General features: G+C 37.6%; 1 protein-coding gene across 7 annotated transcripts in view; it reads right to left on the minus strand.

Annotated features, from left to right (window-relative positions):
• LOC132105870 (liprin-alpha-2-like) overlaps nt 1–15,634 on the minus strand; it is a 216,017-nt gene that overhangs the window by 26,785 nt on the left and 173,598 nt on the right. For all 7 annotated transcript variants that reach the window (XM_059511341.1, XM_059511340.1, XM_059511345.1 and 4 more), the window contains 10 exons: nt 12,141–12,248; nt 9,828–10,049; nt 9,229–9,375; nt 8,417–8,551; nt 6,660–6,743; nt 5,283–5,414; nt 5,139–5,201; nt 4,938–5,029; nt 752–890; nt 456–673 (listed from right to left, as the gene is read on the minus strand). In XM_059511341.1, the coding sequence (XP_059367324.1) occupies nt 456–673; nt 752–890; nt 4,938–5,029; nt 5,139–5,201; nt 5,283–5,414; nt 6,660–6,743; nt 8,417–8,551; nt 9,229–9,375; nt 9,828–10,049; nt 12,141–12,248 (1,340 nt within the window). The remainder of the gene's footprint in view (nt 1–455; nt 674–751; nt 891–4,937; nt 5,030–5,138; nt 5,202–5,282; nt 5,415–6,659; nt 6,744–8,416; nt 8,552–9,228; nt 9,376–9,827; nt 10,050–12,140; nt 12,249–15,634) is intronic.

A 15,634-nucleotide genomic window follows, 5' to 3' on the forward strand; every position in this document is an offset into this window, starting at 1 on the left:
CCCCTAAGTCAAGTTTCAGGCCCCATTACTACACTTATCAGAGTAACAAATGTCTTACATTTGTTATCCAACTAGGGTTTTATTTCTCTGCTAGGCCTGCATTTGATATATCATTGACTTTCTTTTGAATGATCTTGAAAATTGTGTTGCTGTTTTTGGACCGGTGCTAGCCTGGTTTAGATCCTACCTTTGTTGGTGTAAATGAACAGCTGTCAAATTTAATTATGCTAAAGAAAGTATGCACCAAGGGTCGATCTTAAGGTCACTGCTATTTTATATTCACCTTTGAGGTGATATTTCTAAAAAAAATAATTTCCTTTAATTGCTTTATAGATGAATAACATTATAGACATTAAAGCAATCTGAATGTAGCCCATCTCTGGGTAGACCATTAAAGCAACATGATTTAAGCCTAGTCTACAAAAAGGTGCTGTGGTCACAATCAGCAAACTGACCGGATCTCTTTATTGATGGCATCTAGTTGTTCTTGCAGCATCATTGCCAGAGTCTGAGCATCTGAATGTCCTCCAGGAGACAGTAAATCCATAGAACTGAAAAGGGTCTCTCTGTCATCGTCATCGATATCCGACATCTCCGTGTCGCTCTCGAATGGGTGGCCTACCAGAACGCCAAGTTGCTGAGAGCGCCATTCGTGCTCTCCCAGAGACTTAGCCTGGAAGAAGATGAAAAAGAAACAAAAGGAGTAAGGTTTAGCACAAGGCTCAAGAAACAACAGCTGATGAGACCCTACCTTCTGTTCTTCCCTACGTAGCCCCACGCGTCCTCTCCTGGGCCTGCGGATCACCTTGGTGGAGCGGTAATGGTCAGATTGCGTCTCTGCAAGAGAACCCAGAGAGAAACGCAGATCTCCAGATGCATCCAGATGAGACCTGGAATCAAGACCACACTCTGTTATCTAGACTTAAATCTAAAATGACATTTTGTTTACATTCTAACTGGTTCGGTTCACTATAAAATACATTGGAAACTATAAACTTCACTAGCAAAACTCATCACTACTAACGTTTTAATGGAACTGTAGTATAAAATCATACAGAAGAATCGAGGTATGTATGAGTCAAGTAATTTGACAAACACCTCATGGAAATTTAATAAGTTTAAATAATGTGGGCTGATGGCTTCCAAAACAGCATAAAAAAAAGACTATGGAATACCCAAGACATGTCACTCGAATAGTTTTGAATGAGGAAAAATGCGATATGCAATATGGCCGCTCAATCGCAGGAAGCCCCACCTTCTGAATGAAAGAGCCAATCACTAATCGGGAAGGTCAATGCATCACTGAAGCTGCCATTACATTTACATTTACACTTATTCATTTAGCAGATGCTTTTATCCAAAGCGACTTACAGATGAGGACAGTGGAAGCAATCAAAAAAAAAAAAGAGCAATTATATATAAGTGCTATAACATGTCTCAGTTAGGTTAACACAGTACTCATAGCATGGGATTTTAAATAATATAATATAAAGAAAACAGATAGAATAAAAAAAGAATATAGCAAGCTAGTGTTAGAGGTCTTTACACATACACACACACACATACAATTGCATAATTAATGAAAAGAAAATAGAATACAAAAAGATAAGAAAGGTAGTTAGATTTTTTTTTTTAAGAATAGAATTAAAATAGTGAGTGTTAAAGTTAGAGGGTCAAATAAAGATGGAAGAGATGTGTTTTAAGCCGATTCTTGAAGATGGCTAAGGACTCAGCTGCTCGGATTGTTTTGGGGAGGTCATTCCACCAGGAGGGAACATTTAATTTAAAAGTCTGTAAAAGTGACTTTGTGCTTCTTTGGGATGGCACAATCAAGCGACGTTCACTTGCAGAACGCAAGCTTCTAGAGGGCACATAAGTCTGAAGTAACAAATTTAGGTAAATGGGTGCAGAGCCAGTGGTAGTTTTGTAGGCAAACATCAATGCCTTGAATTTTATACGAGCAGCTATTGGAAGCCAGTGCAAATTGATAAACAGAGGTGTGACATGTATTCTTTTTGGCTGATTAAAAATTAATCTTGCTGCCACGTTCTGAATTAATTGTAAAGGTTTGATAGAACTGGCTGGAAGACCTGCCAAGAGGGCATTGCAATAGTCCAGCCTGGACAGAACAAGAGCTTGAACAAGGAGTTGTGCAGCATGTTCCGAAAGAAAGGGCTTGATCTTCTTGATGTTGAATAAAGCAAATCTACAGGATCGGACAGTTTTAGCAATGTGGTCTGAGAAAGTCAGCATATCATCAATCATAACTCCAAGGCTTCTAGCTGTTTTTGAAGGAGTTATGGTTGATGTGCCTAACCTGATGGTAAAATTGTGATGAAACGATGGGTTTGCTGGAATCACAAGCAGTTCTGTCTTGGCAAGGTTGGGTTGAAGGTGATGGTCCATCATCCAGGAAGAAATGTCTGTTAGACAAGCTGAGATGCGAATAGCTACCGTCGGATCATCAGGATGGAATGAGAGGTAGAGTTGAGTGTCATCAGCATAGCAGTGGTATGAAAAGCCATGTTTCTGAATGACAGAACCTAATGATGCCATGTAGACAGAGAAGAGAAGTGGTCCAAGAACTGAGCCCTGAGGCACCCCAGTAGTTAGATGTTGTGACTTGGACACCTCACCTCTCCAAGATACTTTGAAGGAACTATATGATAGGTAAGACTCAAACCATTGAAGTGTGGTTCCTGAGATGGCTTTTGCCAGTAGGGTTGATAGGAGGATCTGGTGGTTAACCGTGTCAAAAGCAGCGGACAGGTCAAGCAGGATAAGTACTGAAGATTTGGATTCCGCTCTTGCCAGTCTTAGAGCTTCAACAACTGAGAGCAAGGCAGTCTCAGTTGAATGTCCACTTCTGAAGCCAGATTGGTTGCTGTCAAGGAGGTTGTTGTGTGTGAGAAATGTAGAGACTTGGTTGAACACAGCTCGTTCAAGTGTTTTTGCAATGAAAGGAAGAAGGGAAACTGGTCTGTAGTTCTCTAAAAGAGATGAGTTGAGGTTGGGTTTCTTAAGTAGTGGAGTTATACGTGCCTGTCTAAATGATGAGGGAAAAACATCGTACAACTGCAGGTGAAATGGCTTGAAGGAGATGAGATGGAATAGGATCAAGCGGGCAAGTTGTAGGGTGATTAGAAAGGATGAGTTTTGAGACTTCTGACTCAAAGAGTGAAGAGAAGGATGTAAACGAGTGTAAGTTTGCTGGTGATATGAGCTTGACTGATTGTGGAGTGGAAAATTGTGCACTAATGTGTTTAATTTTATTAATGAAAAAAGTTGCAAAGTCGTCAGCTATTAGAGATGAAGCAGGAGGGAGAGGAGGAGGACAAAGAAGTGAGGAAAATGTTTTAAAAAGCATGCGAGAATTCGACGAATTGTTAATTTTGTTATGGTAGTATGTCATTTTAGCAGTGGAGACATTAGCAGAGAAAGAAGATAGGAGTGACTTATACATATTAAGGTCAGTAGTATTTCTGGATTTGCGCCATACCCTTTCAGCAGCTCTAAGCTTAGAACGGTGTTCGCGTAGAACATCAGATAACCAAGGGGCAGAAGGGGTGTTACGGGCTGGCCTGGAAGATAAGGGGCAAACAGTGTCTAAACAAGATGTAAGAGTGGAGCAGAAAGTATCAGTAGCACTGTTAGCATCCAAAGATGCAAATAGTTTAGGGGAAGGAAGTGAAGATGAAACCATTGCAGAAGGAGGGTGAAAGTATGCGTAGGTTACGTCGAAAGATGACACGTGGAGGGGTAAGTGATGTGTCAGGGACCATGTTGAGTGGGAGGAAGTGATCCGACGTGTGCAGTGGAGTAACCAGAACATGATCAGTAGAGCAGTGTCGTGTACAAATAAGGTCCAGTTGGTTGCCTGTTTTGTGAGTAGCAGTAGTTGACACTCGGTTGAGATCGAAAGAGGCAAGCAGAGTGTGGAAATCAGCATACAGAGGTTTATCTAGATGGATGTTGAAATCTCCAAGCATAACTAGGGGAGTACCATCCTCAGAAAAGGTTGAGAGCAACACATCTTATTCATCCAAAAAGTTACCCAGTGGTCCTGGGGGTCGATAGACAACTACAAAATGTATTTTAAAATGGTAGGTAACAGTAACTGAATGAGATTCAAAGGAGCTGTTGATACCCAAAGATGGTAAAGGATTACATTTCCAATTATTAGAGATGAGCAGACCAGTACCTCCACCTCTTCCAGTCAAACGGGGGGAGTGGGAAAATGAGAAATTATTGGAGAGTGCTGCAGGTGTAGCAGTGTCCTCTGGTTTGATCCAGGTCTCTGTTAGGGCCATGAAGAAGTTAGAGGACCATTAGAAGTCCCGGTTGCTATAGAAACAGTCAGCGCTCTGAGACGTGCTCTTAGGACTGTGCATGCGCACTGGCTGATCTAGCCTGAAAAATAAGCTTTTTATAACACTAGTTGTTGTCAGATTTCATTGGTGATTTCAAATATTAAATTTAATCGTAAGCTTAGTGAACAGTTCTGGAGAATTTAATGTTTCTCCATTCAAAGTGATAGGAGCTGCACTTGCATGCCTGAGTGGCATTTCAAAGATGGCCGCCGGGTGACATGACTTGCCTTTAAAGGGACTTTGGCATAAACCACCAAACAACAACCTCAGAGCTGACAGTAGGTCTGTTTTTAAAAGGTGATAAATTATTGTTAAAAATTAATTCCCCTATGGAGAAAATGAATATGTCTGTCTGTGTGATATCACAGCAATGTTTTCTTGGATCGCCTCCTCCAGAATGAACACATGCAGTGCTGCTGCTAATGTTGTTGCCAGCTACTGTATTTGGAACAGCCTCTGCGATGAGCGCATGCCTATGTTGCCTCAAAATTCTGTTGAGCTTTCTAGGTTTTGGAATCGAGCTATTGTTTATTGTAAAAGGAGAGTTCATCATGTTTTCTGTCTCACCGTGACAGCGTGGGCTCAGTAAGGGATCCAGCCCTCAATCTGTACTGATCCAGTTCAGATCTCAGTTTCTCGATCTCCTCCGAGAGGTGAGACTACAACCGCAAAGCACATTAAAGTTTCATTTTACTCAGAATGGACAGCAAAACATTGCATCAAAATTTGTTCCACCCAGCTAGTTTTCAGAAAATAAAAACTAATAACCTTTTCCTGTATGGAGTCTTCTAACTGCTTCCTGTAGTTATCAGAGTCTTGTATTAACACATTCTGAAAGACAAGCAAAGGAAACAGTGTGAGTGATCAACATTACTGGAAGACATTTGCCATGACGGTTGGATCTTCCCTTACCTTGTCCTCAAGAGCGGCCATTCTCTCTTTCAGGTGAAGCTGTAAACGCTCATTCGACTCTGTCAAGAGTCTGTCCACAGTGTCCGACAGACGCTTGTTGTGTTCCTCATTCATCTTCTCTCTCTGTCGAGCCTGAGGAAACAAAGTACAAATTCAAATTCAAGTACAAACTCACTCAAATGTTTTATAAAATACTAGCATACTAAATACAGCATACTAAAATATGACCTCACTGAGAGACAATTAGTTGAGCTTAAAGAAAAGTAGATGTGTAACCCACAGAGACCCGAATATTGATACGCATGACATTTATTTTTTCACCCTTAAACATGTCTCTAGAAAGCCTTTGAATATAGGCAATATTTGCATTGGGGTATAATTTGGAAAAACATTACAGATTCAAATACTGGGAATTACGGGAAACATTTAAGGATAATTATTTTATGATACAGAAAGCATATAGTCATGAAACATTACACATTATGAAATTTAACTTTTTGATGATTTTAAATACTGTAATAAATATTCATATTAATGCATATTTTAAATAGAAATTAAATAGTAATTTTTCATATTACTTATATATAACGATATAACAACACATGAATGTTGATTAAACATAAATGTTGCTATATCAGTGTGTGTGTGTAAATATATATTTGCTAAATCAATAGTAATACAATACTGTGATACATTACAGTGTCGGTTACTGTTATGTGTAGTTCAGTCCCATATTTAGTTAAAGTTAGGTATTATTTAATTACTTTTTACAAACGTTTCAATAAACCCTTTGCCAAGCGCTTGATTTACAGGAGAGTAGATTAACTTTGGTGGACTTAAACTTGAATAATCATGTGTACTGAAGTTTCACAGTCCACAAAACAAAACAAGTCTGATGTTCATTCATGTTTATTATTTGATGCTTTAAATAAATGTGAAAAGACGATCGGTGAGAACATGATGTGTAATGTGAGAGCAGCATGGCTTGTCGGACATAGCAACAGTAACTTAGGAGGGACGGGTTTTTGTGAAGGGTCAATTCTGCTATACTGGGTCTCTGAGGGTTTTCAATTTGTGAGAGTTGCCCAGTTATCATCTCAGAAGTAAAAACGTATAGTCTGTTAGAAGGAAATAATCATAATTGACTTGGCTTTCAGTTTATTCATCATACTGGAAATGGAAGGTCAAGTTATAGTGCATTGCATTGTGGGATACAGTTTCCCCCAGTAGCATGCTGTTTTTTACTATATTGTTTAGTAAATGTAGTTTCTTATTTGGATATTCCACATTCATATAATTTACATTCTGTATAAAATAAGCACACTGTGAAAATAGTATGGAAGTAAGGATTCTTTAATGATATAAAGAGATGTTGACCCTGAGCAGTTCCTGGTTCTTCTCCTCCAGCTGTCCCTCTAAATGTCTCATACGCTCCTCGATACTGCCGTGTCTCTCCTCCGCCTGAACAACAAACACACATTGTATTTTGTCAGAGGAGAAAATGTAAAGCCACAAATTAGCTCAAACCAGCAGAGAAAAGACCCTTGAACCATGACTGTGATGTTGGCTGGAAAATAATCTAGATTTATGAGATTTTGAGTTCGGTTTATAAAGTGCCATCACACCAAACACCACAGACATGGTTGAGCAGACAGGTACAGAGAAGGAGCGTGTGTTTCCTTAAGCGTCTGTTCTCTCCTGGGTGAACAGAAAGAACCAAGTACGTCAGCAACTCATTAAAGCGAAGAAAATCCCAGCTGAGCATCACATGCAGCTGAAATCCACCAGCAGTGAACAGACCCACAGCCAGACGGAGTGAAGTGAGAGAGAGCCCCACCTTCCTCAGACTGCAGTTCATGTCCTGGAGTTTAACTTCCATATCAGACTACCAAACCACACAATACAGAGAAATATCACACAGCGTTAATAATGAACAGCGTATCTCTCCATGTTTCCACAGTAGAGTTTGTTAACAGCTCATTTTAAAGAATGAACAGGAGCCATTTCTGTCTTTTACTTTGTCTTAAACCCTTTTAGGAGCAGTGGTCACTTTGAGAAATCACCTGCCAACTTCTCACCTCCCGTTTGGGTTTGAAGTGGGAATTATTCCATTTATTTAAGGAAGGGGAAAAGTAGCACACAGGAATTGTAATTCTATAAAATATACTGTATTAAATATATTAATTATATAACAAATAATTGTATTAAGATAATCATAACAAATAACCATTTATAAAAAAAAAATTAAACAAAAAAATATAACAAATGTAACATTTTTAAAGAAAGAAGTTAATTATAACCAACATAATTTTATAAAGATTTTTTTTTTACATTTTATTATTTTCTGTCAAGATAGTTGTATAACAAAAATAAAAAAATTATGCTATTTAACAAGATATTTATATATCTAACATTATAATTTTATAATGAAAGAAAAATTAACATTTTAATGCTAATTCTTTTTAAGTTAATTATTACTATTATAATAAATTTATAATGAAAGAGATATTAATTTGTATTTTTTATATCAATGTTACATACAGTACTGTGAGAGGGAATCACAGGAAATTTTAACATTTTTTACAAAATGATGAAATTATTCTGTACTTGGTGAAAAGTTGTGATGTACAATTTGTTAACACATATTAGACAAACAATACAGTATACTGATGTATTTGACCATATGACCTTTCAAATCATTCTGATCAGTACACTACATAAGTTTGAAAGAGATTTCAATCTACTGCGACTAAAGATGTTCAAGTTTATATGCTGATCAATACACTTGATAAATATACACTAAGTGCAATGTAATGCTTTGCTCCATCTAAACCGAGGTGTTTAGAGCACCTTAATGTGCAATAGTCAATAGGAGAAAACACCTCAAAAATGGCCCTTGACCCCTAGCCTTGAATAGTTTTGCGCAACATGGATTGCAGTTTGATGTCTCTCTCTCTCTGAAGTACTACTGTGTGGCTGATTCATTTGTGTGATATTCCTTCAGATCAGACAATTCCTTCACTTCACTTCTTGTTAATTTCAAAGCAAATGAACATTTAGTTAAGGAGTTCAACAACACTGGTTTGAATGAAATACACAGCTAATGTATGTGTGTGTGGCATCCAGTACAGTACCTTAGTGAGGGCTGCTATCCTCTGTGCTAGCTCAGCCTCGACTTCAGGCAGAGTCTCAGCTTTCCTCATGGTCTGCTGGAGCTTCTGTTCCGCCAACTCCAGCCGTTCCTGTAACTGCCTGTTCTTCTCCTCCATCTGTGGGAGCAAACACACACACACACACACAGTGTCTGATCAGAGAGTTTATCCTCATATAGCAGACACCATAGGACAGTCCAGCTTCCACGGCAACAAGTGGTTCATCGTGGCCGTTTTCAGTGTGTCCAAACAAACAAAATTACATAACTGCCTATTTTTGCCTGTTCTTGGAACAATTCAACTCTCATTAGAGGGTGACAAATATATGCTGAAGCTTGGCAGTACATGTGTCAAATCATTTATTTAGAACACTAAAATTGCTAAAAAAAAAAACAGGTTGCTTTACTTTAAAATAACTTAATTTGTTACTAAATAATTAAAACTGGAAAATAAATAAATACATATTTTGTAGAATATTCTTGCTGCTCTTTTACATATCAGTGTTGTTTTGGTTACACGATAGTTGACAAAAATGTCATGCACTTTTAATATGTCTCTGTAATATGTTTAGAACATGTTTTTCCCCCCCAAAAAATGTGCTTTCTCAGAGATCCTGGTGGATCATTTGGCAGGATATGAAATGGTGTCCTGCTGACCGTGAAGTTTAGCAGAACTGAATCTTCTTATGAACGGAATGACTGTTGTCAGTTGTCAATTTCAAAACATCTGTGCACTACACAGTCACACAGTTTCAGCACATCAAACTAATTTGAAATAAGTAGTCAGAACCGGACCTGTCTGAGGAACGCCTCCTTATTGGCCAGTTCGTTTTCCAGCTTGTCTGTGATGTCATGTAGTGATGTGGACTCTCTCTGGGCACTGAGATAGCGCTTCTCAAGAGTCACAATCCGTTCCTCCATGTCTTCTTTCTGACACATAGCCTGTACACACACATAATGTTGGCAGACTGTAGGTTAGTGGCTCTCAGACACACACCTTATATGGAACCCGCAGGTGTAACAGTCAACTGTCAATCAAAAAACCTGCCCTATAATAACACAAGCTTGAGGACAAATATTAACACAAAGCAAACACACATTCAGTCACACAAGCACACACACACACTCATCACTCCGGGCTGCCAAAACCTCTCTCCATCAATAGCAATAGCTTATCTCATCCTAGAATCTGTTCAGCTGTCACTAATTATCAATGTGACAAGGCTATATCCGAGCTGTTTCGCTACCTGATCAGTGTTGCAACGAACTGAATTTTGTAAGAATGCACCTTTTAATAAAACTGCATTAGAGATGAAAGGATGTAAACTATTGTCTGATGAGGTTCCAAACACAGCCTAATTGAGACAGAGGCTTGACATACACCAATACTGCACCTCTTTAATATCTCTCTGGAACTTGTTGTTCATGTCTTCGCTCTTGATGAGGTCTTTGCGAGCCGTCTCCAGCTCCTGCTCCACCTCGGACACACGGGAGGACAGCGAGGACATGCGCTCCTTCATCTGCGCCAGCTCGTAGTTCTGCTTCTCCAGCAGCTCCTGCAGCTCCACCACCTGACTGGCCTCGTCCCCCGACTCCATCGACCCGTTAGACAACCGCTGCAGCCCAAACACATGCAATACACTTCCTTTTAGAGTGAAAAAATGCTGCGAGATGCTATAAACAGATTAAATAAGTATATTTAACTGTTTGTTAATTCAGTAAAACTGCACATTATTATAAGGGTCATTATTGTTAAATAAAACTAAACCCATACATTTTTTTTAATTACATTAAAGGTGATGTTTTGTGAAAATCTGACTTTTTCCATGTTTAAGTGCTATAAACGGGTCCCTGGTGCATCTACTAAAAACATGAAAAAACAAAACAGAATTTTTTTATTGCTAAGCCCTAAAAAATTAGCTGCTCAGACGGCAATATTATTATAATATTACCGCCCCTTAATCTGCAAGTTTCCACCCACAGTTTTTTTTTTTTTTTTTTGTTTTTTTTAGCAGAGAAGGCCTATCTGAGGAACAAGCTGTAAAGGCACAGCCCTATTCTGGAAAAGGGGGCAGGGAGCAGCAGCTCATTTGCATTTAAAGAGACGTGCATGAAAACAACTGCTTCCACTCAAAATAGGCATTTTCAAAATGATATAATAAATTATAAATAAATTATTTGAGCTGAAGCATCACAGACACGTTCTGGGGACACTTCTATTACATATTATAAAAAAGGGTATAATAGGTCTCATTTAACTGAAATAAAAAACTTATTTTAGCTAGTTTCCAAGGCTCTACTTCTCATTTTTGTTCATTTTGTTTAGTTTAAGATGATGTACTAAAATAAAGAAAAGTTAAGAAATGTTTGTACTGTACACTTATAAAAGCAAGTAAATATGTCCAGTAATCTTATAATTAATTGCCAATTAAATGGAAAAACCATAAACTGATCCAGTAATTTATACTAAACAAATGTAAATAAGGCACAAATACCTATAGTTAAGATATTATACAAGTTCCAGGGTTTAATGTTTTCAGCTACTTCATCCATTCATTCACTGAAACTGTCATTTAGCACAGTGCTCTTTATTTGGACTGTTGAAATCCCAGCATGCACATTTGTGTCTGGTCAGTCTAATTGCTTTTTCAGTGTGTGTGAAACAGAAGCTCAGCAGATCTTTCCTCTGCCATGCCTAAAATATTTTTTTTGTCACAAATTCACACTAAATCTTGACACATCTTACGCTGCACTAAAATTAGACTTTACATCCTGTTTAATTTATGGTGCAGACACCCAGACAGAAGGGTGATAAAATCATTTGCAGAGCACACAGAATTTACTCCGTCAAAGCTGTGAAGCCATGAGAGATCGACACGACTTTACCAGAAGAAGGTTCTGTGATCGTAAACAGACGAGAAAGACAAGACAAAGAATAGCCACGATTTATTCGTGAGCAGCTGTAGGGTCTGATAATGACTATCACTTTTCTCACTCCCTCTCACTGTCTCTCTCCTTCTTTTTTTTTGTCTTTTTTTGTCTATCTGAGAGGGTTGGGTATGTTTGTTATGTACAGGCAAAGCCAGTGACATCTGGTTGGTCGCTTGGACCCATGCATCAGTGCCAGAGTCCCTGGATATCGACAGTACTGCTACTGAATCTATCGAGCATCACGGGAGATTAATTTGGCCAATTAAGATGTACTGTCAAACTGCCAACTTTGATCTTTTACAAGGCCACATGTCACCATTCCAGCACAATCTAATGGCGCTCAGCGGTGACAGCGAGAGGAGGACGACTCTCCTGTCATCCTGTTATCTTTTCATCAGGAGAGTGAAGAAAGATACTGCTAGGACTGCTTTAACGGCACATTAAATGTGATTTAGAATCACAGTCTGACAGGATGAGTCATGTGTGTAGACTGTATAGAAAAGGTCTACTGATTTTATTTAACACATCTGTGTTCAAAAACTATTTTCAGTAGTTTCTTTCTTTCTCTGTTAGACATAAAGCTGAATGTACATCAAAATAAATCACTTCTAGTCACCAGTTCTGTTGCCATCACTGGAATAAATTACATACGGCTACTTTAAATTAAACCGTAACAAAAATCTTACTTACTGACTTAGCATTCATAAAACACAATCTGACTGTTGAGAGATCCACTCATTAACCACTCTGAGGCAGTTTAGAGCCTGGTCCCTCACCTTGCCATGAACTTTCTGGGTATCAGTTCCCTCCAACAAGTCCTCAGCCCCTTCTCCTGATGCCACCTTCCTCTGAATGTGTGCATTCTGCTCTCTTAGGGCCACAATCTGAAAAAGGAAAATATGAAGAGATTTAAAGGTACAATTTGAAAGATATTTGCAGTAAAATATCCCAAAACCACTAGGCTAGTGTTATATATTTTGTCCAGCTGTTTACTTACAATATCTCTAATGTTTTCAACTACTTGTAAATCATGAGAAGATTCCCATTCCAAACAGTGACACGGGGCAGTGCAGTCGCATGTCAATGACGTTAGTTACCCTTTGTTACCGCCTTTACTGACGTAGAAACCACACGACAACAGTGCATGGACAAATGCAGAAGTAGCTTCGCGACAAACTACTAGAAAGAGTTGCTGATCTCGCTTGTGTTTTACTCAACAGGTGAGTTGTTTTTATTCGTATCTTTACAGAAAACGTATGCTATTATAACGATCAGCGAGATTAGTATTATGGGGCATACAGGCCAAACGCGGGGCATCGCGTCTTTAGACCCGCACGAGGATGCGTCTGATCCATAGTCTGATCGCGTCTTAGCATTGACTTTGTTTGTAATCTACTCGCGCTAATCGTTGAACTCGTGTTGAATCCATGATTTATCTTTCTGTCTGATTGATGGCCTTCAGCGGTTGGGTAGAAGACACCAAATCCCATCATTCCACGCTCATCCTTAGCGTCATCAAACCACGCGATTGTTATTGTTTAGGTAGTGAGCCCTCTAGTGGCAGGTCCTACAACCTGTATCTTTAATGTCAAATAAAACCCAGCAATACTGAAATCAGTTGTTGTTTGATAGGACACTTTATGCCAAATAATATACCAAACAATAAAGACATAATAGAAACTGATATCATCCTGACTTACATGTTACTGGTCCAATAAAACCAAAAAAAAGGGATATTCATAAGCAACATCAAATATCACTGATACTACTCTATTGCCATGTGCAAATAAAGACTAAGCAGGTCTTATATTTAATTTGTATCACATGGAAGCAATTAGCATTTCCAATGTCATTCAAATTTTATATTTATATTTATATTTGAGGTTTTTTAAATATATATTCAAATTAGATATCCATACTGTTTTGAAGGGAAGACCAAATCATATTTTTCCTGGACTGTGTGTGTATGTTCTTCTAGAGTCATTTTTGTACGATGTTCATACATTATCCTCTTGAAACTGCAAGCATACAGAAAAACTGCATCATAAATTAAACTTAGCTTAGAAGTGTTTGCTTCATGTATATAGCACTTCAACAGCAAGCACTGTCACTTTTTCGATCAGTTTTTCAAATGTACAGTATCAAGGGCAAGCTGTACTGTAGCTCTCATTCTGACGGGAATTATTGAGGAGCAGCAGGAATGTTGGAAACAGGCGACTCTAACTGATCATTTAACAACCGACCTCAACAATTTGTTACAGCTGCTAGCACCAACTATACTGGATTTTTACAAAGAAGTCTTAAAGGCACAGCAGCAGCATAAATCAGTATGTTTGATTATTAGAGAGCTAGAAGGTGTAAAATGATTTTGAAAAAACTAAATGATGCCTTTTTTGAACAAATTAAATTTTATTACAGGGTATAACCCATTTAAGGGCATGTCATCAAGTGTTTCTGTAGGGATTTCACATGACTTCACATTGCTGTCACAAGACTAGAAGTATTAAATGTCAGAGACAGAGTTAACATTCTGAACTGATCTCACAGGATTTCAGTTATATACAAGTTGTGGTAAATGTATGCACTTTTAAAATGTTGTAAAGCACAACTTAATCGCACTGTAAAGGTCACATGAGAAGTGACAAGCGACAGCTTCACAATGTGACAATTACGTCAAATGTAAATTTGGCCCATCCATAAGCACGTGTAGGAGAGTTGACCAGAGTCAATTGTTAGAAAATGTGTAGGGACCAATTCTCATTATTAACTAGTTGCTTATTATCATGCGTATTAGCTGTTATTGGCTGCTACTAGTAATTATAAAGCACATATTATGTATGAGCATATTCTACATCCCTAATCCTACTCAATACCTAAACTTAACAAATACCTTACTAACTATTAATAAGCAGCTAATTAGGAGTTTATTGAGGCAAGAGCCATAGTTAATGGTCTGTTAATTAGTGGTCGACTGATATGTGTTTTTTGACAGCTGATGCCGATGCAGTTATCTTGGAAAACAGGGAGAGCAATAGCCGATATAAAGCCGATATAATTTTTTTAAATTATTATTAATATTTAAGAAATTTTAAATCATTTGACAATGGATACAAAAATAAATGTGTAAAAGAAACATACTTATACTTAAGATGACAGTATTTTTCACAAATAAAAAATATTTAATAAAAATATAATTAAAAAGAAAGTAAACAATGTTACCAACTGGGCACACAGTATTCTGGGAAGTTTGTGTGCATTAGTTATCATATTTTTCAAATAAACCCAGGGTAAGCCTCATTTTATATACATTTTACATAAATTAAATGTTCATTAGTCATTCACAGATTTGTATTAATTATATAAATGCATATTTGCTTAATGTTGACAGCAAACGAGAAAGTATTATAATGTTTGCCTTTCTATTACTAATAGGCCTAATATAAAAGCAATCGTAACAATACTTTCTGTATACAGTACATTCATTCCTTTGTTTAACCGTTCTATCTGATTATGAGACAGACTTCTATCCGTATTAGACAAAACTGTTACCGAAAATGACGAACAGGCGCTGCCGCTCTCAGCACTGTCAAAATAAAAGTACCGCTTCGAACACATTGGCCAAACAGAGAAAATTATCGGCCAATGCCGATATTTGAAAAATGCCAAATATTAATAAATATAAATAATAAAAATATAAGTAATAAAAATAAATTTTTATTCTATAACCGAATAAAAAAAAATGTGTTAACATCAACAGCCCAAGTTTGTACATAATAAAAAAAATAAATAAAATAATAATAATAATAATGATCATTTAAAAGAATATACCTGCATTCAATTTCAAAATAATATCTCATTCAAAAAGTATTTGATGTCACTACAATATTGTTGATTTTCTGGGTTATACCGTGGTAGTTTTAAAAATACCACAGTACTCAAATGATTACCAATGGTTCAAATAAAAACTTAAAATAAGTTTTTACTACACAGACCACCACTATATCTTAAACTATAATGTAAATTTATGAAATGCTGTATATCTGGACCAGCACAAAAGTGCCACAGCCCAATAAATGTAAAACTGCAGCGCACACAAATATAGCAGCAGAAGTTGCTGACCGTGGCCACTGGCATATGCTCCCTAATAAAATAACCTAGTATTCTTCAAAGAGCATCTATAAAGCAGGTTATCTGACTGATGAGCCCTGTCACACATAAATTGTGTTCTCTCCAGGCTAAAGGGCATTGGGAGATTATTCCACACCCATGT

The sequence above is a fragment of the Carassius carassius genome, chromosome 26 (assembly GCF_963082965.1).
Source record: "Carassius carassius chromosome 26, fCarCar2.1, whole genome shotgun sequence".
Lineage (NCBI taxonomy): Eukaryota > Metazoa > Chordata > Actinopteri > Cypriniformes > Cyprinidae > Carassius > Carassius carassius.